At 42.2% G+C, this 22,885-nt stretch overlaps 1 protein-coding gene across 1 annotated transcript in view; it reads right to left on the bottom strand.

The window, feature by feature from the left end:
• SYN2 (synapsin II) overlaps window positions 1–22,885 on the bottom strand; it is a 153,331-nt gene that overhangs the window by 12,269 nt on the left and 118,177 nt on the right. The window contains exons 8-10 of the mRNA XM_033071277.1: window positions 20,816–20,890; window positions 17,106–17,208; window positions 9,958–10,107 (exon numbers count right to left, since the gene is read on the bottom strand). Coding sequence (XP_032927168.1) covers window positions 9,958–10,107; window positions 17,106–17,208; window positions 20,816–20,890 — 328 coding nt within the window. The remainder of the gene's footprint in view (window positions 1–9,957; window positions 10,108–17,105; window positions 17,209–20,815; window positions 20,891–22,885) is intronic.

The following is a 22,885-nucleotide window of genomic DNA, read 5'->3' as shown; positions in this document are numbered from 1 at the left end:
GCACATGCTGTGTAACTTAGCAAAGCAATGGAATCCTGAAGTGGAGCATCCAAAACCACAGAACTTTTCAGTGACTTGCTGCTTCCTGCTCATCCCTTCAGCGGGCAGTGAGTGTGGCTGGGGTTTTTCCTGGTTTTTCTCACACCTTCCCCTGTTCAGGTGACCATAACTCAGGTGATGCATCTGCCCCATTGTGTGGCACTGAACGGGACTATGAAGATTTTGTGTTTTGCTCTTTTTGTTATATTTATATTATGTTATTTATATTATTATGGACTGAGAGAAACAGTGGCAGCTACAATGGAGAGGTGAGTTTAAAAAATCCACCTCCTGTTGTCTGTGCAAGGGGCAGCAAGAGAGAGCTCTCTCCTGCTTTTTACACATTTTGGTGTGCCACTGTCAAGCCTTGCCCTTCTGCACTGAAGGAATCTGTGTGGAAAACATTGAGCAAAAATGGAACCAGCCTGGGATTCATTCATGTTGAAGTTGTGATAAAGAATTCGAAAACTTAGAGAACTTTTGTTGTTGCCCAACCAACTTTCCAAAGAACCTCTGCAAGTAGAGTCTGAATGGGTAGGAAATGACTGCTCAGAGCAGAAAACAAGCTGAATAGTGAGATTTTTACTTGGAATAGTATTTTTAAAATGCACTAAAAAGGACTTTTCTTTTTTTTAAACATTAAAGATCATTCTAACTTTGATTTTTCAGACTGTTTTCCATTGCTAGACAGTGATTTACTTCCCTGACAATAGCTTCCTTCTTGAATATTTTCACACATAGAATTATAAAAAAAACATAGAATGCTTTGGGTTGGAAGGGACTTTAAAGATAATGTTTTTCCAACTCCACTTGGGCAGGTGCAGAGCAGAGCAGGTGGAAGGTGAGCACTCAGGGAAGATGAACACCCCAGCAGGAACTCAGTGCTGCTGTCATGGACACTCTAGTGTTTTCCCTGAGATACTGGACCAGCTGAATTCCCACTGTCCATTCCAGCTCTATTTTCTGTTATTTTGCTGAACAAAAAATAACCTCACCTCTCAATTTGATGAGGTTTCTAGAGAAGTAGGATGTCAACTTATCAGGAGCAATGAATTTCTGAAATACCATCAGTTATTGGAACTTTCTGCTTCCTTCCACAGCCGGGCAATAATTGCAATGGACAAGGATGCTTGTCTAATTTCTTCTTCAGCTCTTTTATTGCTTGAAGAAATAAGATTTCCACTTGTGCTGTTGGAGCAGGGAACATTCAAAGCATGCAGAGGCACAGCAGCTTTCAGGCAGCTCTTCCCAGGGAAAAGATTTTTTTCCCTATAGACAGGGAGGAGATGCAGAGTCTGGGATAGCAGCGAGCTCCCCCGTGTGCTGACACTGAGAGTGAGGGGAGCTGGGAGCAGGGGGAGCGCTCAAAGACATGGAAAAGCAGAGAAAAGGGTTCAGGAGATCCAGGAGAACATCCTGTGCCTGGCAAGGTGAATTTCCTCTCACCTTCCACTGGAGCCTCCACATTCACAGGAGATAAGGTGGGGCTGGACAGTGCCAAAATCCTGGGCTGAGGGTTGAAGTGGTGGGGAAGGTTTTGACCCCTGAGCCCAGGGATTTTGGGTGATGCTGTGCTGTGTCTGCTCCTCCTGTTTTAACAAAAAGAAGGTTATTTTTTTATGACTATTTGGAAATATGGGATGGCAAGTGATCCTTGTGTGAACAGGAGGAGCTTAAAGTTTGCAGAATTTCCATAGTTACTGATCCATTCAGAGCTGCAGTTCATCCTTGGAAGCCAGAGAGTCTGGAAGACAGATGGTGGAGCAGCCTCAAGTCCAGCCTGAGCACCCCCATTCTGTGTTTTTAGGGTCACAGAGCTGTGGGGAGGGAGGGGACACAGAAAAGAGGCACTGGGAGTGACACCTGAGCCCTCCCCAAATAAAAGTCGTTTCAGGGCTCTGGTAAGAACCAAACACAAGAACCATTCCCAACTTCTCTTTTTCCTCCTTGTGCTGCTGCTGCCTCCCAGCCACCCACAGGAGCTTTGGGGGCTGCTCTGAGCTCTGAAAAACTCTCTCTTAGAAGCTGAGAGATCCTGGAGGGGAATTTTGAAGCAGCTGAAGAAAAGTTTGCTCTGCTGGCAGCTCCAGAAGTCCATGCCCACATTCCAGAGTTGAAAGTGTCTGTGTGTGAGGTTATTTATTTTTTTTTCTTCTATGGACAAACCAAGAATAGTTGAAAAGAGCTGCTCTGGGTTTGGATTCTTCCATAATTTCTCTTGGTGCTTCTCCTTGTTTAAAGATTTTGACACACGTTTAGCACATGGTCCTCATTGAAAATAAACCATGGCAGGGATTTCTGGGGAGAGGGGAAGAATTCCTGCAAGTTGAGCATGGAGAAAAGCCAGCCCCCTCTGCTTAACAGGGTATGATTTAAAGGTCAGAGAAATCAAACAGAAAAGTCAAGTGGAGACAGGGTATAATAACAAAAAAAAGAAAAAAAAAAAGAAAGAAAAAAAAAAAAGTAGAGAGCAAACACCCACCACAGTGGGGAAAGGAAGGCAGACCAAGGAAAAGCCTCCAAAAAAAAAGATATTTCTGTTCGGTTCAGCTTAAATGAACAAGATCAGAGAGTAAAAATAGATGAAAAATAAAATAAAATAATCAAAGGATGTTATATATGATATGAGACAAAACAGAGAAGTTCAGCCTATCCTGTCCTGTTTGTGTCTTTGTCAGCTTTTCCCTGGTCTGTAACCACGGGATCACTGCTTTTGCTCTGATTCAGGAAAGGATGGGGTTTGCTCTAGAATGGAATGAGGAGAATTTCTGCAGTTTCCAAAAAAATGCCTGTGGAACCAAAAAGCTGCTTCTCACAGAAGCCTACCAAGAACAGCCAGGCCACTCCATCGTGGTGGGCTCAGGATTACTTTAAACCCCAAATAATTTCTTTCTTCTTGAGGGCAGGGACCTTGGAGTGTCAGAATTCCCAATACCACCTGCAGATTGTGAGATGATCCGGAGATCATCTGGCAGGAGGCAATAAAAAGTTAGGAAAAGCATCATTTTGTTTTGTGAATGAAGACAAAAAGAGAATAGTAATGCTAATATGTTTAAGAGAAATGTGGAGGAGTGTCCATTAAGTATAATACTTGGGGTCTTTTTCAGTTTTACCAGCACTTTGTGGCTTTCTGAATTAAAAGATCAGCACTGAGGCTGAAGCACTGGATCCTACAGACAACAGGGATAATCCAAATCCTCCTGGGCCTGAAATCTGGCCCTGTCAGGGGCTTTTTCCTTTGGACTTCTCTTTTAACAAGTACTTTGTGAGAAAATTTTTATTTTACCAAGCTTTTGGTGGCTTTTTCACAGAAATAATTTCTTTTTCCAGGTACACTGCTGGTGATACGCATTTGGTATAGTGTACTCGAAAATTAAAAAAAAAAAATTAAAATCAGGGTTCACCCAGAAAACTTTATTTCATTTGGACACATTTCTGTTGATGTTAGTAGAAATTTTGACCAAATAACCCTAAACCTTTAATATACGACTTTTAGTGTATTCTTCTATAATCTAAAGGCCATCAGGAGGGCACCCTTGGCTATTCTGTGGCACATTGAACAAGCTGAGCAGGATAATTATCAATAATTAGTGTTTTGATTAAATCACCCTCCTTTTATGGATACACTCACAGCTAAAAGCTCAAAGTGTTCATACAGATTTATCCCCAGTTATTTACCTGGGACCTCTGCTCAGGGGGGACAAAACCAGTCTGAGCAGCTCCTATGCCTCCCTTGGCTCTCACTCCATCTGCTGGTGCAGGAGCTTAGAAAGGATTTTAAACCAATTATTTTCACTTTCACCATCACTTTGTCAGTAACATTCCTGCTCAGTTATTTATATGTTGTCTCCTTATAGATATTAAAGGTTTCAGGTTTATTTCAGGTTTATTTTCCGGTGTGAACTTTGTGGTTTTGATATATTGCAATACCTGCATGTGAAGTTTAAATGTTTGAAATAAATCAAACTTTGTTGATGAAATGGGGACTGTTTTAAATACATGAACATCTCTCATCCAGCAGTTCCAGCCTCTGTTGTGGCCTCTGTCCCTCACATGCAGAACCTGCCCTGAACAGGGGTCGTGTTCAAAGGTGGACAAAACCACCTCAGTGTAGGAAAAAAACCTCAACCCAATCATTTTATATTTGTGATAAATAAATTTTACTGCATGAACTGTGCCCCAAATGTAGCCTTTTACAAGGATGTGGTGAGCTCAGGCTCCTACTTGTTTATTTTCTGCTGCTTTTCTTAATTCCCTATGTTTATATTGGGATCTGAAAGAGAAACAGCTGTTCTTATATTTTCATTATCATAAAAACTAAGGGTTTAAAAACCCCTTTTGAATAAATAAGTGCACACAGATAAACATTGCGTATATATATACATATATATATAGTTATATATATACAGTTATATATGTGCAAATTAAGGTAGCCCATTAAAGCAGATTCCATATTAAAATAGTAATAATAAAAATAAAGAAATGCATTACAATAATATGATGAAAAATGTTCGAGTATGCAGCATTTCTGATTTGTAAAATATATAGACAAATAGATTTCGAATGTGATACAGTTTATGGAATAGGACACCATCCCTTGTAATAATAAATAACAGTTAAATTCCCAAGTCACTTATTCCAGAAGAGAAACCACAAGGTGTCGCTGGGATGCAAATAACCAAAATACTGCAGTAAAGGGGCAGCACCTCCAGCAAAAATGACACTTTCAGAATGGCTCTTGACTTAAACAACCTTTGGATTGTGTTGCATTTCGGCTTGTGTGATTTCCATGCCCCAGCAAGATTTTTCCTTGCTCTTTGTGAATTTTGATGCCAATGGTTTAGATTCTCTACCAATATATTTAGGAAGGCATTCCCAAGAACCCTGAAAGTGTTTTAATAAAAAATGTAATTTATCTTACCAAGGACCATGATTTAAAAGGATGTTTATGGACAGTGCACTAATGCTGAATTCTCCATTTCCAAATAACTCCTTGAGGAGATCCTTCCCAATTAAATGTGTTCCCTTCAGCTAAGATCAAACCAAACAACTGCATTTTCTGGTCATCATAAAAAACTTCAGTGATTGGAAGCAAATTGCTGCTCATCATAAGTAGTTTCCTTTAAAAAAACCCCCACTAAATCCAAGAGATGAGAGAGAACAGAGCTGTGGCTAATCCCGTGGAAACCCAGGAACAGGGAGTTTGCTGATGGTTTCTCTCTCCAGAATTCACACTTTTTGTTATTTACCCTACGTCCACACATGGTTCAATTTTCTCTCTGGACATGGAACGATAAAACTGGATAAATGATGTAATGGGTCAGGGAATGGAGAATATACTGGTTTTATAATTAGTTTGTTAGCATGTGCCACTCCTTTCTTTGACACCAACCAGAAGCAGGATGTAGGAGGGGATGCTCTGCTCTTTGTGATGTCATCATGTCATAGACATTGGAGCACAAACTCCTTCCTTCTTTCCTTGCATTAAGGAAATAAATCCCTTATTCTTTCCTGGATAATGCAACAGGACTGAATGAACATTTTCCTAACAGGATTTCCCTCAGCTTCAGCTGCTCACACGCCCATCAATATTTGCATTTTCTGGTGATTGCCATGGACAATGCTATTTTCTCTGCATAATTTCCTCCAGCACAATCCACCTCAGGACCTGACAGACATCTCTGAGTGGGTGTGTAACCGTTTTTATTGCTTTATTAACAAACATAATGGTCAAGAAATGAGCCAGCTCCAGCAGAGCTCTGCAAACCCGGATTCACGGGGTAGTTTACGTTATTTTCTTGGTTTTTAGGAAAATTTGAAAAAAGCTTCTCTAAAGATCTGACAAAATTAGTCAAAGAGGTTAGAAAATACAGAAATTTAGATTTCCACAGTTTTATTGCCTGCAACTAGAGCAGGTTTGTTTATGGAAACCTCTAAAATCGTATTCCTGGATTAAGTTCTATTTTCAGCATGGTTTGGGGTAAAACAAACTATCATGATTTAAATAATAGAAACAACTTCATTTTTGAAGGATTTTTTTTTACCATAACAGGTAGAATTTCTGTGAGTCCAAGTCTCCTTCTTCCCAGCTTCTCTGCCCTCTGTGCACCAGCAGAACTTGCTACAGAGTCTGGGCAAGAGTTTGCAGATAAATAAACAGGTAACGTAGAAAACATATATTTCAAAAATCTCTCCATTCAGCTATCTCAGCATTAATGGGTTTAACAATCCCAGGACCTGCCCCCGTGAGGTTTCCCTTTGGAATTTGCTCCCTTTGGCACTGGGACAGGGAGAGCTTTGCCAGCCTCCAGAGCACTGCAGGGCCAACCATCCCCACCAGGACTTGGCTGCCCAGTACTAAACAAAGGCTGATTTTCCCAATCATTGATTTGTTTCCTGATGGACGCTTAATTGGAGTGGGGCTGACCACTGTGGGCATTTATAAATTGAGGAATGTTTTTATGTACAATCCAACCCAGTGCTACAGTCTGGACTAAAATAGAAATACAGTAATTTCATGAATACAAGCCGCAACATTTTTGACTAAAATTTTGCTCCCACACCGGAAATGCGGCTAATACTCAGGAGCGGCTAATATGTGAATAATTTTCTGACATTTCCACCCCCAGAAGTGGAAACCGAAGTGCTGAGTCGAGCAACCTACCAGTAAAAGTCGGCATTTCGTGATTGTTACAAATTGTTACTCTGTTGTGCCGCGGGTGGAGCCTGGCTCCCTGCAGGCAGCACGGGGGGCGGGGAGAGAGGAGGGAGAGCTCTCTCCTTCCCTCCTCTGCCGCAGCCTGGGGGAGAGACGGGGGGGGCCCGTGCTGCCATACCTGAAGCCCGTGGGGTAAGCGGGGGGCTCCTGCCCCCACCCGCTGTGGCAGGAGCAGGCAGGCTCCGTCCCCGCCCGCCACCACGGAAGCGGGGGGAACTCTGTCCCTGCCTGCCACCACAGGGCAGCGCCGGGCCAAGGTGACCAAGCCCAGTGGCAGCAGCGGCCGGCCCCGAGCGGTCCCGCTGAGTGGCCCCACCAAGCTGGGCCACCTGGCCCCATTGGCAGCCCCAAGTGGGCTGAGCCTGCACAGCCCGAGCCGAGTCAGTAAATCCCGCCATGCCACGGTTCTGTTACTATTTGGCAACTTTGTTGCACGCGGGTCCTCGCTGCGAACGACAGAGCGGCTTATACTCAGGTGCGGCTTATTTATGGACAAAGAACAAAATGTTTGCCAACACCCAGGGATGTGGCTTATAGTCCGTGCGGCTTGTATTCGTGAAATTACTGTACTTTTCAAATCTGGAGGTAATAAAGACATTCAGAGCATGGCACATCTGGAGCTGTATTATGGACCATAGGCTGCTCATTTAAAAGCAGAAGTAGCAAAACTCAGCAATTACTCTTGGATATATCCAGTACTTTGGTTTCTACACGTGTACAGAGTTGATTTGGGATAAATTATTTACTAGCTTTGCATTTTATGTCACCTGTAGAAATGGGCAGTGTCCCCCTGCCTTGCAGATGAACTGGGTGTTTCTCAAGAATAGGAAATAATTTCTCACATTAGAAAAGGACAAGACTCTTCAAAATGGAAAGGGCCAGTTTTGTTCTAACAGATTGATTTTACTCTTAGCAAAACCCAGCTAAAAATTAACTACACTTGAGGAGCTATCTGCTTTAAATTGTACAAATGTGTTTCATGATTTCCCCTTAAAGCTGGGAAGATTCATGGATATTTGCAAATGGAATCTGCAGCAAAAAATCAGGTTCCCTTTACCTGCCCTAAACAAGGCCAATTTTAAGAGTCTGATTAACTGAGAGGAAAATGAACAGATATTGCAAATATTCCCAAGGAATATCTCTGGTTTTCACAGTATTTTTTTGCTCAAATGCCATCCATAATGTAAGGATAGGCTAAGGAAAAAAAGATAAACGTGGAATAACATCTTGTTACCATCAGTAAGGGCTGAATCCTTCAGGAATAACCTAAACTAAACAGGAATCTACCAGAAGTCCCCCATCCCAGAATATTATCTCTGCATTCATCCAAAACTCTGGTAGAAGAGCAAAAACCCCTTTCCGTGGACATGCTGATCAACAGCAATGGCTGAGGAATTCAAGAAACTTCTGAAAATGCTGCTGGAATCCTGTTTTTATTCTGGACTCAGGTGGGCAGTTTTTCTTTGGGAATGATCGGAAACTTTATTTACATCCAACAAACAGCCAGTTCTTTGGATGGCAGCAGTAACAGTAAATGCTCCTCCTCCCCTGGCTGCTCTGAAATCCAGGACAGCCTGCCCAAAACCTTGCATTTTTTCCCTGAAATGTGAAATATCAGACATGAATCTATTCATGTGACAGTGATGTCTGCTTTAAATTTTGATTTATGTTGACTATGTGCTGGTTTGGCACTAAAGACAACCCAAGGAAGTGATTTTTTCTGAGAGTGTTGACTGGATAACTCTAAATTTGACTCTTTGCTTCATTTTAATATCTGGATAATCTGTTGCTCCTAAAAGGAACTATTTTGGCAAAAGGTGATTTTTTTCCCCCTTTTTCTTTCTCTCCCAGTGCTCTTTACAATGGACTCGAGTCATGTTGGATGGAAACTTCTCCATTGTATGTGGTTCTGTGGCTGAAACAATTTTGTGCTTAGTTTCAAGTGGCTGCAGCATAAATAGAAGCCACACCACTTATTTTTTTTCATGTGGGATGGGGTATTTTTATATCTTAAAGCATGATGAGATATTTGAAGAACAAATTAGTCACTCTGCCTCAAGAAATGGTCTGTCTGAGGTAGGCCACAAAATTGTTCTCAAATTGTTTACCTGGTGTGGAGCCTGCTGGGAGCAAAAATAGATCCTTGATTTAAGCTTGGTATTTTGCTATTTATGCTTGGTAATTCCTGGCTTACCATTTGGTAATTCTGGTGTTCAGCTGATGCCCGTGGAGTGCAGAGGTCCAGGGCAGCACCAAAACCCTTGCCAGGTCATGGGCAGGGTGGATTTGATTCTATTTCTCCCACAGTTTCTCTGCACAAACCGTTCTAGTTCCTACCAACCTCATTGTAAAGAATTGATGCCTAATGTAAATATCTTTCAGTTTGAAACCACCCCCTGCCACTGGTGAAAAAAGGGGTTTATAGCCTCCCAGGTCACCACTTTTACTGGCTTCTATTTAAACACCCACCCAAGTCCTTACCCATCAAATTCCACCCTGAAAATCCACACCTCTCCCAACTTTTCTGTTCTCAGAGCGTTTTACAAAAACGCCACCCTCCCCAAAGTTATTCATAGGATCAGTACAGCAAACCCCACAGTTTTTAAGCATGGAAATGGAAACACAAAGGTGATTCCTGGAAGCCAGCTGGTAGCAAGGCCGGGGGCAGAATTCTTCATCCCCAGACTTTAACTGTCAGGCTATGCAAGATCAAATAAGAGAAATTATCTATTTGCAATCTTTGGTCCACGTCTTCTACTACGCTGAACATATTTCAGGAGTTTCCTAGATTTCTAATATATTTTTGTGAACTGCTGCACATTAAAAAAAGATTATAACACAATTAATTTCTCACAAGAACAAGAATTAATCAGTATTGTTTTTAACATCCTCAGGACAAGGGTTTTCTATGACAGTGCTTCTTAGTATTTCCATGATTTTTCATCTATGCGACTGAAAGGAAACAGCACAAAGCCTGGTAATTCCCTGAACCCACGGGTAGAAACACAGCAACACTTGCACTTCTTGATTATATCTGAAGACAATCTCATTGAAATATAACAAACTGATAAAATGTGTTGGTAAGTTCTTGAATCCTTGAAGTTCCACAGATGTCCAAATTCCTGGAGGAAAACTTTGAGCTTAAAATGATAGACCAAGATGCTCTTTTAAAATTTAATTTAAATTTTGTTTTATCCTACCTGAGGCTGCTGAGTGGCAGTGGGTCTCTGAGGAGATGGAATAGGAGTTTTGGACAACATTTGGTTCATTTTGCTTACGACTAACTCGGTGATGTGCTGCCTGTCTTCAGCCTGGTGCTCCCCTATCAGGGGCATGGCACAGTCCATCACCTGCAAAATGCAACAGGAGATCAGTGCTGGGAAGGAAATTCCTCCTCATCCCTGCGGGAGGGCAGGGTGTATTTACAGGGTTGTTTTCAGCAGAAGTACACAAGAATTACAGGAATTACATGTGTTCCATCAGAAAATAAACAAGAGAGCAGCAACTTTGCAATGCCTTCCCCTCCCGATCTCCCACAAAATGGCAAGACAAAGAACCTTCCAAAAAATGTTCCCTTCACACCTGGGCACACACTATGGGAACAGCAAGAGGAAGCACAGGGTGATAAGAAAAGTGAGATTTCTCAGGCAATCCAGTGATCTGAAGGAATTGTTCTCTTGGCTCAGCTGAAGGTTTCCTCCCTTCCCTGCTTTTGTGGCTCACACTACAATGTGGAAATGCAGGGTAACACTTCTGCTTCCTGGCAATTTGGTTCTTTGCTAGGGAAATCTGGATCCTTTCACTGGTTGGTGAAAAACTTTAAATAACACCTTGTTATTATTGATAACCTTTTTTAAAAAGTACTGTGGCTGCAAGGAATAAGTAGGAATTTCTACAGAGGAAGCAGGATGGCAGAGAGGCAGATAAAAATGGGCACATTCTAAACATGATAGGTTGAGAGTGCTCAGTGGTTATTTATTGCAGCCATTCTGATGAATAAAGCTAATACTGAATTCTGCCACTTCAGTGGGTCACAAGAATTTGTTATTTCTCCAGAGCCTTTATTTCTCCAGAATATTTGTTATTTTTCCAATGTATCCACTTCTGCCCCATCTGCATTTGCTTCAGGGGAAATAAAAGAATAACATAAGCCCAACTATTATTCACTGGGCATTCCCACTTAGAAAAAGAATAGGATTTAATTCACTTTAGAGAAACTGCAATCCTTTTTCCATGTGCATCAGGCCATGTCCATGTCACCTGCAGTGCTGCACTCTGGTGTTTCCCACAGGTCTGGATGGAAGAACTTTGTTATCTGAGGGGTGTACAGGGACCAGTCTGAAGAGCATTAACACACCCACGTTGTGTGGATCCCTCCTGAAGGGGAAGGGATTTAGTTGCAGCAAAACTCACTCAATCCCCCAACAGCTACAGAATATCTCCTTCATTAACAAATAACAGAGTTTTGCCTTCCTTCTTTTAGATATTCAAGGGTTTCTAGGAATTGGACACAGAAGTTGGGTGTTTAAAGAGATATTTGGATTTAAAAGAACATTGCACTTTGCAGTACTTGGGAAGGAGATACATTATAAATAATATAAACCTTGAGCTTTTCAAACTATGGTGAGAGCTGTAGAAATTCTTCCTGAGTGACAAAAGCTACTTTGTTCCAATAATGGCATTAGTTTGAAGTCCCAAATCATTTCCATGATTCTCCTGTTTGTTCATTTACAAGATTCACTGGCGTTGCGTGTTGGCAACTGAAATGCTGGCAATGCTTGTGCTGAGATTTTCAGATCTAGGTCTCCTCTGAGCCTCCTCACAGGCAAAAGGCTTTAAAATAACGCCAGGGTAAACAATGCAAGAATAATTGAACTCCAGAACAAATGTTTCCTCAGACATGAATGCATGGTTTTCCACCCTAGGGCCACACCAACAGTAACGATGTTTAATAAGTACGCTGAAAGGTTCTTTAAAATTTACCATATTTTTAACAATCATAATTTTAAGTGGAGCATCCCAATGTTTTCCATTAATTGAGAGATGAGTTGATCAACCAATAAGAGTTCTTTCTGACGGAGTAAAATGTAACCTTGCAGGTTGTGCGGCTCTTTAATATTACAGTAGTTTCACGATTATAAGCCACACCATTTTGACTAAAATTTTGCTCCCAAACTGGAAGTGCGGCTTACATTCAGGAGTGGCTTATATATGAACAAATTTTGGAAATTTCCCAACCCGGAAGTCTGAGCCAGCAGCAGCCCTGAGCCGAGCCAGAGCCCGCCCGGCCCCAGGCGGCGGTGGGGCAGTTGCGGCGCAGCGGCAGCGCTGCCTGGCCCCGGGGGGCACGGCGGTGGCACTGGCCAGGGACGCCCCTCTCCCTTCTCCCGGTGGCACTGGGCGGGCATGCCCCTCTCCTGCTTCCCGGCGGCATCGGCCGGGCACGCCGCTCCACTCCCTCCCGGCGGCAGCGGCGAGCGGAGCTGGGACCGCTCCCTGGTGGCCGCCCTGAGCAGGGCCGAGCCAGTAAATCCCGTGATCCCACGATTCTGTTACTAATTGGCAACTTCGTGAAAGTTGCACGTATATCTTCGCTGCGAACGAAAGTGCGGCTTATAATCACGTGCGGCTTATTTATGCACAAAGAACGAAATGTTGCTGACACCCAGACCTGCGGCTTATAATCAGGCGCGGCTTGTAATCGTGAAATTACTGTAATTTCTGCTCACTTACTGCTATTTTAAAAATTGTAGAAACACTTTAAAGATCCACTTCCTTGTACCCTGAGCTGTTTCTTGTAAGAGGAATTTGCATTGTGACTGGAGGAATCCAAAGTGCCAGGACTATGAAGTGTTAATAATGACTGACCAGAGAATGTTTTGGTGTGAAGGGCATTGGATGTTTGGTTCTCCACTGCAAACCATCTGATTTTCAGAGTAGGAGTGATGACTGGGCTCTAAAAATCTGTTTTAATGAGAGCTGTTTTAAAAAACATGCACTATAGGGTGTGGATGAATCCCCCTCTTACCCAATATCAGTTAAAAGTTTCACAAGCATGCAAAACACCCTTCCCTTTGTTTACCATCCATTTACATTAAAACCATTACTTGGAATGACTTTGAAATAAATTGCCTCCAGTGAGGTCCTGCCAAAGGATTAGACAGGATTAAGATCTGGAGGATTGGGTTTGGGCTGAATTTCTGCTTTTAAATACTTCTACAACTGCAAGTTCACACATCAGCTTCCTCTGGGAGATCCTGCCATGGTGTCTAGCAGAACTTGTGGGAAAAGTGTAAAAAAGGAGCCTTGAGGTGTCAAATCTTCACGTCCACTCCAGCAGAGAAGTTGTTACACCCCTTGAATGAAGATTTTTCATGCATAGTCACAAATTGAGGCAGATTCAAACAGATTTAGCATTTAAACAAGAGCCATTTGCCCTTATCGGTCTCTTATCCCTTGGACAGGTTTTGACCTTGTTAAAATCCTTGGGTTTGTTGCCACAGGAGCAGAAATACTGCTGGCCCAACATGTGGCAACAGAGCAGCTGAGATCCAGGTGGGTTCTTTACATGGTAGTTTTTGGTATATTTTCTTTTCCTTTCAGAGAATACAGTTATTTCCATTCCTAGTACAAGAGTTAATGACAACTATTTTATATTATTATTTTATATAAATGTACCTTAAGAGTATTTTGGGCAACACCAACAGCTTTTAAATCCTGTGAGTGACTACAGGAATGTCAGGCTGGCATTTCCTCCCCTTCAGAAGATTTGACAAAGTTTAAACATATACAAAGCTCCCTGTTTATAAATAGTCTATTTACAGCCTGCTCTAGATTTAAAATCCCATTTAAACCCAGTCAGTTTTTAGTTGAGCATGTAGTTCAGCTATTTAAAATATTGGAGTTTCCCACTAAGAGGATTTCACAGAAAGAAAAATGACATCTGTAATTTATAAAATCAAATACATTCTTTGTGCAGATGCCAGTAAAAACATGGGTCACTATGAATTACAGTCACTTAATTCATATCACTGTGAACTTGCATTTATATATCAATGTATTTTCATTCCAGTAGCCAGTTCTTTGGGATGAATTTCTCTTATCAGCCAGGGACTGACTGTATATATTAGTGGGAAAGGTGAATAGCTAAAATTTGGGATACAAGACTGAGACTGGCAAGAAAAAGAAGAGAAATTCTGTAATTAGGAAGGGAAATGGGATGTGATTTATAAAGGAGCCAGAGCAATTACAAGATATCAGTAATTGCAAAGGGATCATCGTGTTTGAGGGAGGAATTCCCACTGCTACTGCCCACACCCAGCTCTGCTGCATCCTCAGCTCACCCCCAAGGATTGCGATGTCCTGGGCAGAGATTTGGGAAGGGCTGGGAAAGGCAGAGCTGGGGAACTGAAAGGAAGGGCAGAGGTAATGAATCCTGTGGTTAAGGTGGGAAAAGAGATGTTTCCCAGGATGCTGAAATACAAGAGAACATGGTGGAGCAGGCAGGGGGCTGTCAGTCAGTCAGCAGTGCCCGGGGGTCTGACAGGATGGATGGATCTCCTGAGGGAGAGCCCCAGGATTCCAGGAGCAAATAGGGCAAGTGGGAAGTACAGAGGAAGGGGGAATTAAATCAGGGTGATTTTGAAGGCCCATGCTTGGGAGAGTGAGAACTGGGCAAAAAACCATTCCCATTTATTCTGTGAATACAGCAATGTTCCAGAGCAGAAATCATGAGAGACATCTGAGTTTATCAGCAATTACAGCTGGATTTAGCACCCTCGCTGACCTGAGCAGAGGATATTCTGTCCTGGATGGGAAAACAGAAGGTGAGCTGAGCTCCTGAAGGATTCCAGGCCAAGAACAGAACTTTCCATACAATTGTACACAAACACTGTTTCTTCATTTTGTGTATTGGTTTCCAGTGGCTGAAAGTTTTCTACTTGAAATCCAGTTTGCATCTTTCTAAGTCAAAAACACCTGGGGGCTAATTTAATTTAGCTCAGGGCAAAATGAAGGAGGTGGGAGTAAGGCACCTGTAGCAGCCCATTTAATCTAAAACAAAATTTGGGAGACTTCTGGGAGGCCACTCTAAAGGATTCTCTTACATTTGTTTTATTTTACTGCTCTCATCACCACACTCTGAGCTTTTATTTCATTTTCCAGAGCTTTGGTTTTCCAAGAATGAAACAGGAAAGATAATATTCAGTGGGATCAGAAATACAAACAATGCTCTGCTCCTCCTAGTATTGAAACTTCAGAAGTGTTAATTTAAAAAGAGGGAAAATCCTTATATTTAGGAAGTTAAAAGTTTAATGGACCTTGATTTGATGTCTTATTAGGAAGAAGAGGGGAGGCAGTTAAATAGCTGCATGTTGCAGTGATGTGTTAATAAAAATCCTGTTTCTACAGCTTGTCTGATGCTTGGCAGCTGAGAATTCCCACTGAGGGGGAAGGAACAAACACTAAATGAAGAGCTGAGGCTGTTACACAGAATCATAACTTGGGCCTCATCCTGATCAACCTGACAGCCCCTCTGCTTAGCTGAGCCGTCCTTTAATGAGTTCATTCCTCCCTGGGAGGAGTTTGGAGTCAGTTCTTGGGGTAGGGCAGTGACAGGCAGCAAGAACCACTGTGTTCCTCTGGAGGAGAGAGTTTTCTTCAGGGAACCACACTGAGAAAACCTGTTCTGTCCCCCCCACCTAAAAATCTGCAAAGAGCCCAAACCTTCACAGAAAAACACAGGCGGTTTTGTGCTTGAATAATAATATCACTTCAGTATTTTGTCCTCTTCAGCAAAACTGGTCTGGATACCTGAAGAATACTTGTGTAGAATTGTCCCCTAATTCCAATTCCCTCTGAGAGAACACCTGTGTCCTCCTCTTGAGGGTTACACTGGCTGAATGTTCCCAGAGAAAATCAGGAAGAACAAATCTGCAAACGTTCTTTCACCCATTAGGAAATCTGTGTGTTCCTTGTCAGGTGATCTTTGCAGCTCTAAGGTATCACTGGTACCCAAACACTCGTTTTTTTCCTCAGGTGTGCCATCCCCATGGAAACACATCCCATAGAAGCTCCAGGATGGAGCTGCAGCCCAGGATTTCTGGACTGACCGCCCTGCTCAGCTCCCTCGAGTGCAGCATGCACGTGCCAGACTTAATAATATTTATTTTCCCATGCAGAAAGGACACAAAAGGAGAAAATTCTCCCTATCTTGGTGCAGACAGTTTTCCACTCCTCATTGTAGCCCAGAATTCTGTTAAAATTTCAGTGTAATAACTGTTGATATCATAATTTTTCCAGATGTTCTGGTGGATGTGAACTTTGCAAACAGCCCCACATTTCAATGACTCTTACAGATTCTAAATATCCTTGCTGATGAGCGTTCCCATCTCCCAGACAATCCAGCTGATTCCAGACAACAGTAGGAATAATCATGCTTCCATCCACTCCTTTTTTTAAATTACAACATCTATTCTGCACTCTGATTAAAATGCTCTGCAAACCCAGCTCCTGATGGACCCTGCAGTTCTTAGAATTCTGGGGTTTGGAAATTATGATTGTCTGTGGCATGGAAAATCAGGGCATTTGTTGAGAAGCAGGAAGTGAGGCATCTCTGTCCATTACAGAATTTGCTGTGGTTATTGCATTTTTAAAAAACTTTCCCCTTTGGCTTTATCAACTTCTTTTGGAGTGGGGATATTCTAGAGATCCTTGCCCACCTCCTGAATAAAATTCTAGGAATGTGGAAGATGCTGAAGAAATTGCGTGATAGGAAAGTGATGATAACTTGTTTTATGGCTACACAAAGTGATATTTCTCCATTTAAAAACTCAAAGGAAATGAAAAACTTCGGCTTCTCAAAATTGCCTACAGCAGAAACTTCTGATTCATGAGGATTCAGATCTTCAGGGCAATATTGAGGATAGAAAAAAAGTAAAGTTGTTTCCACTTCATCCTTAATCTCCCTTTCCACAGCAAGGTATAATTTTGTTGGGGTTCCCTTGGGATGGTGCTATCTATAAACCTTCCAGGAAAAGCTGCTAAGCCTGCTCAGGAAAGATATCATCAGGGTTGGCAAAATGTGCCATCCACATTTGGCTTTGTTTTGCAGTTTGTGTACATTTCCTCCAACACCAAAAGACATTCCCATCCATAGGGTTACATTTTCCAGCAAGTTTTGCCACTAATTTGGACCTGTGGCTTTGTATCATGATTTAAACAGTGCTCAAAAATACACAGCCTTGCCTGAAACACAAATAAGCCAATGCCCAACTATCAGAAAGGTTCTTTCCTTGGCTGTTTGTAATATGTAAAGGCAGATATTGAAAAAAAAATCAGGATTTCTTACCTCAAAAATATAATCTTTTCCATCCTTCCCATGTACAGCTTTAACAGCACAGATGTCCAAACCACCAAATATTTCAGAACAGGTGTCAACCCAAAGCTTGTACCTGTTTCACAAAAATAATTTGCTCTGTGAGTATCTCATGAGGCTCTTGATTTTCTAGAGGCTCACCTAATAATGTATTTAATATTACACTCACCCTAAATTCAGAATTTTCACTACACTGGATGGGTTTGTTTCCTGTATCAGGAAAATGAGTGGGAGGCTCCATCCTAAATGGTGGCCCAACTGTTTTCTAAAGGAGTCAGGCTGGTTTTATTCCTACAGCGCTGAGCAAAAGGAGAAATCCAGGCAGGAAAACCCTTCAGATGATGCAGAAGGACCAAAAATATGACATTATGTGTGTTGTGGAGCATGCAGACTAGGATTATGTTCTTCATTCTTATAGACAAGTACAGCAAAAGTCGAGTGAAATTTAAATGATTCCAAGGAATTCTACAACTCCTAGAAAGGTTATTTCATAGAGTTGAGCAGAAAAAATCTGTTTATTTTGTAACATCATGGTAGGAGACTGAGGATGGACTCTTTACCCATTCTACAAGCAGCAGTATGATTTATTTTGCTTTTTTTCTCTATAAATGGAGAGATTATCTGACCAACAAGGGGGTGAAGAGGGACTACTTAGAAGAAGAGTGAGACAGTTCCTGTGATTGCTGTAATACCAGCACAGAGCTCTGAGAGCCCAAAGGAAAGGACTGAATGCCAGGACACCAAGAACATTGGGAATGTTCAGTGACTCCCAGCAGGGCTGGGTAGGGAGGAAATGATCCTGGGATGATGCAGAGTGATGTCATCAACTGAAAGACACGATTTGCTAAAAACCCCCGTTTGTAAAGCATTCATTTATCATGAATTTTCCTCTTTCTTTGGCTCACACTTGAGTCTAAAGCAGAGTTATTTCCTCTTCCAGCCCCTCTCCTGCTCCAACCCTGGAGCCCTGATGATGGATTTGCCACCTCATAGTATTTTCCACTAAAATAAACCCCTGCTGTAATAAACAAAGCATTTGATTTCATTGTGGGATCAAAGCAAATTCCTTATTAGGCTGAGAGTCTGATTCATGTATAAATATCTTCAGTAACAGCATCCTTTCCAAGCAAACTTATTAAGTCACATTCTTTTTATTTTCTTATATCAAATCTGTTCCAGTGGAAAAGTTTTTCTTTTAAGGAGAATACAAAGAATTGATTTGAAAAGATCCTGATGGTAATATCTTAGCAATGAAAATAATTTTTTTTTCTGTGAGAAACATGGTTTTTGTCCAATATAAGAGGTTTTTTTGGATGCCTGACAATTTCAACATCTGTAGATGCACTGACTGACTGGACTTTTTGCATGCACTTGCTTATAAATAACTTCTTCTTTTTTTTCTGTAAAATATTGTGTATCTTAGAAAGCCATGAGGACAACAAAACTTGTCTCAAACAGTAAATATCTGGACTTGAAATGGAAGCAAAAATGAGGACATTTTCTCTAAAACACTGCAACATCAATCAGATTTATGAAAGTATATTTAATAGCCCATCTTCTGCCAACAAACACAGAGCTGGAAAAATCCATTTGGAATGATAGGTTTTGGATGGAGCAGCCTGGAGTGTTTGAAACCCAAAGCTTGCACAGTAGGTTTGACAAAAGGTCAGGGTTCCTCTTTTCCCAGAGTCAGTGTGAGCAGCAGCAATAAAGGATAAATGATAAAGGATAAATGATAAAGGATAAATTATAAAGGATGAAGGGTAAAGAATAAAGGAAAAAGGGTAATGGATAAAGGGTAAAGGATAAAGGATAAAGGATAAAGGATAAAGGATAAAGGATGAAGGATTGCTCCCAGGGGGCAATATCAGGTGTGCCAGGTGAGGTGGGCATAGCTGGCACAGCTCTCTGGGCAGCAGGAGTTCTGTAACGGGGGGAAATGAGGAATTGTGACCCTGAAATGTACTGCTCCTCTGCCTCTCACTGTCCCTTCCTGCCTTGCTCTTCTTTCTTCTCTGAATTTCTACGCTGGGATTTGTATTCAGCCAAAAATGCCCAGTGCTTTCAAGGCACTTCCTCCTCATTCATGGCTGTATTAAAACCAAAATGCAGCAGATCTGATCGATTTTGCCGTGTTGTGGAACTGCTGCAGCTCTTCAGAAAAGTCTCTTTTCCCCTTGTGCGTCCCCTTGTGTGCCCTGCTCTGCTGTGAGCAGTTCCTGGACAATCCCACAAAATCAGGGCTGTGTCATACACACCCTTTTCTCTTGGGGGGCCACACGCACCTTTCCATGGCCTCATCAGCATAAAGGAAGTTTTGTTTTGTTGGCGGGTGTGTTAGGGAAAATCCTTATTCTGCTCTAATTAACTTTCTGTGAAAAATAGGAGCGGGAATGAAGCTCAGAGAGCATTTACAGAAGGAGCAGGGCGAGGGGAGTATTTCCCACTCCTTGGGGCACAACTGGAGTTTCTGTGTTTCCACACAGCCCACGGGCTGTAATTACACACCCAGAGCTCACCCCTGCCTCTCCCTCCCAGGGAAGACATAACCTCACTTTCTAGAGGGAGGTGGGAGGGAATGAGAAAGAGAAAATAATGTGGCTCCAGTCCATCCCCAGAGGGGAGATCAGCGAGGACACAGTCTAGACAGGGGTTGGACAGCAGGGAGCTGGAATTCCCGTTTTTCTTGTTTTCACCTTTCCAGGGCAGGCAATGCTTCAGTTCCTGTGTCTCCCTCAGCTCGTAAGAGGCACCAAGTTGTAGGTTCCAGGCTTTGAAAAAAACCAAACCCCAAACCAACAACCCCCACAGCCAGGACTACTGTTGAACTTTAAAACACCTTTTAAATTACACTTTCACTGTACAGACTTTATTTCAGCTTCCACTGGTGGCAGCCTTTGGAGAAGCTGAACAACAGAAAATTCATAGCCTCTGAGATTTTGTTTTTCAGGGAAAAGAGGTTTATGTGTTGTGGAGCAAATGAGGAGGATTGAGAAAGGAGTTCTGAGCTTCAAAGTGGTGCTGCATGAATGTTTTCAACTGGACTGCACGAATTATCCAGAATAAGAATGGGAAATAAAAGGAAAAGCACAGTAAACCAAAGCACAGAACTGGAATGATGGCACAGGGGAAATAAAGCTTCAGGGTATCCCAGCAACAGGGAAAAGAGCCTCACAGTACAGTTCAGTGGAAATTTATAAAATGAAAAGTAAGGAATTTGGGATTGAAAGTAGAAAAGGGAAATGGGATTTAAACAGGCAAAGTGGAGACTGGATTGCTTGGTTATGTAGAAGGATGGTAGGAAAGTTTAAAGCAGTGTGCATGGTGTAAGGCGGGTGGGTAGGAGAGGGAAATGAACCATGAGAAATGACTGACAGGTTGAATCTGTGAAATTCCATTTTCTGAAGGGATTTCCTTCATCATTTCTAGGAGCAGACATGGATGTAGGAGCCCAAGGGCTCAGGTAACACCCAAGGCTGGTGAGTGTGGGTAGGGAACTCTGAAGCCACGTGGAACTCCTGGCTCTGCTCTTTCACCTAACTGAGAAATCCCTTTTCCTCCAAATGAGCACAATGCATGCCCTTCCTGTGAATTGTGTACCAACAATGGGATTCTTTAAAAATTCACTTAAAATAAAAAGCCATTGCTTTTTAAAATTACCTTTTACATGCGACTCCACTTACTTATCTGACATAGCAATTTGTTCCAGCATGGCAGAGCCCGTGTTTGTCTTCCAGTTCCCGGATATGGAAGTTCTCCTGAAAGGGGGAAAACATTACAAAGACAGCCAGTGGTTTCACATTCTCAGTATCAAATGGTTCTGCTTTTCACATGAGTGCAGCTGAGTATTGACACCTTTTTCCTAGCTGGCAGCTTGGAACAGAACATCTGAACCATGAGGGGTTGTAGGAGCATTGCCAGGAATACTTTGTACTGGAGGTACAAAGAATGGCTGTGAAATCTCAGTTCTCCATGTATTTAAGATTTTTTTTAAAACCCAGCCTGCTTTGATGAAGGGGCAGTGTTAGAAATTAGCAGGTGTCAGCTACAAAGGCACTGAATTATCTGTAACACCCTGGTACTGCAAAGGTAAATGTCAAGAAGCTTCAGCTTCTCCTTTCAAACCCACCCCACTGTGTCCCAACACTTGAAAAGCAACACATCTATATTTCTAACACCTCTGAAGTGATTTCTGACATTTTGGAGCTGGATTTCGGTTTCTCCTCCAGTGTTCACTCTTTGCTATTTACTGATATGACCTAAACACTCTGTGTCAGTTCACCTTCTTCAATTTAACCTCTAAGAAGGAAAAAAATCCATATAAAGTTTTTTTTCCTCCTCAGACCTTAGGACTGCTACCAGGGCTGAGAAGATTACTGCTTTGCGAAAGCTAAATGCTGTATTGGGAATAGGCTATGGATACAAGTTATGAAGTGTTTCCAGTTAGTAAAATCAAAGGAACATCTGCAATGTATTAAAAGCATATCAGGCAGCAGCCAGAGCTTTCTCTCCATTTTTCCATTAAGTTAATTATGAGAGTCAGTAGCAATTGTGGGGGAATGTTGACTTTTCTCTGGGACCCTCATAAAATTTTCTGGGCTTTAAAGCATAAAGTTACTCTGTGATGCCATGTCCTTTGTTGCTGTGGGAGAAAGTGGAGAGAGAAGAGAGAAGGGAAGGGAAGGGAAGGGAAGGGAAGGGAAGGGAAGGGAAGGGAAGGGAAGGGAAGGGAAGGGAAGGGAAGGGAAGGGAAGGGAAGGGAAGGGAAGGGAAGGGAAGGGAAGGGAAGGGAAGGGAAGGGAAGGGAAGGGAAGGGAAGGGAAGGGAAGGGAAGGGAAGGGAAGGGAAGGGAAGGGAAGGGAAGGGAAGGGAAGGGAAGGGAAGGGAAGGGAAGGGAAGGGAAGGGAAGGGAAGGGAAGGGTGCTTGTTGAGTGCTGTGTGTAAGGAAACCTTGCTCAGCAAAGAGGTTGTGTTGTGATTTCTGCTCATTTTTTTAAGGTGGTGTTTATATACATGTGCCTGCTTAAAAATGAATAATTTTGGGTGTTTATTTATTTACAGCTCTAAATAGACATTCTGCATCAGAGAGAAAATCCCACAAATCACAGTTCAATCGTCTTGCTGACTTCTCACATGAATTCACCAGAATGGACTCTTTTAGGTGTCTTTTAGGATGGAAGATGTGACCAAGTCGGGAGAAAAAGTTATCCTGAAGGCTTTTAGTAAGTATTTGGTTCAAAATGCTCAGCTGCAGTGATGGAATCCCAGCACCACTGACTAGAGAGGCAAAGTTGGTGTGATTTAAGCCTTATTTTCCCTCCACACTGGGGAAAGCTCCTGCAGAAATCCCCAAATGGATGCTTGGCTGGCTGTGAGGATGCTGCAGGGATCAGAGGAGGGCTGGGGAATGCTGTGGACACAGAATTAACTGGTGGAATCTCAGGAGATTGTGGGTTTGACACAGATGAACTCCAGAATGAGAGATCATGGTGAACTGATCCAAAGCTACCCAACGAGACACCCTAAGCCCTAGAGATGATCTCTGTCATTACATATATGAAATATTTGGATATCCCACCCTTCTTCGCTTCTGATAATTGCCAAGAGTCTTTCACATCGCTATTTCCTCCTGTTTAACCAAACACTGAACAATAAATAAAACAACTCCTACACCTTTAAGTGCTTTACACTTAGGCTTAATATGTTTGCACTCGATTTGCTCTTTGCAAGAAGGAAGAACTGTTTCAGAATTG

The sequence above is a fragment of the Catharus ustulatus genome, chromosome 13 (genome assembly GCF_009819885.2).
Source record: "Catharus ustulatus isolate bCatUst1 chromosome 13, bCatUst1.pri.v2, whole genome shotgun sequence".
Lineage (NCBI taxonomy): Eukaryota > Metazoa > Chordata > Aves > Passeriformes > Turdidae > Catharus > Catharus ustulatus.
This window is presented reverse-complemented; position numbering and strand designations above follow the sequence as displayed.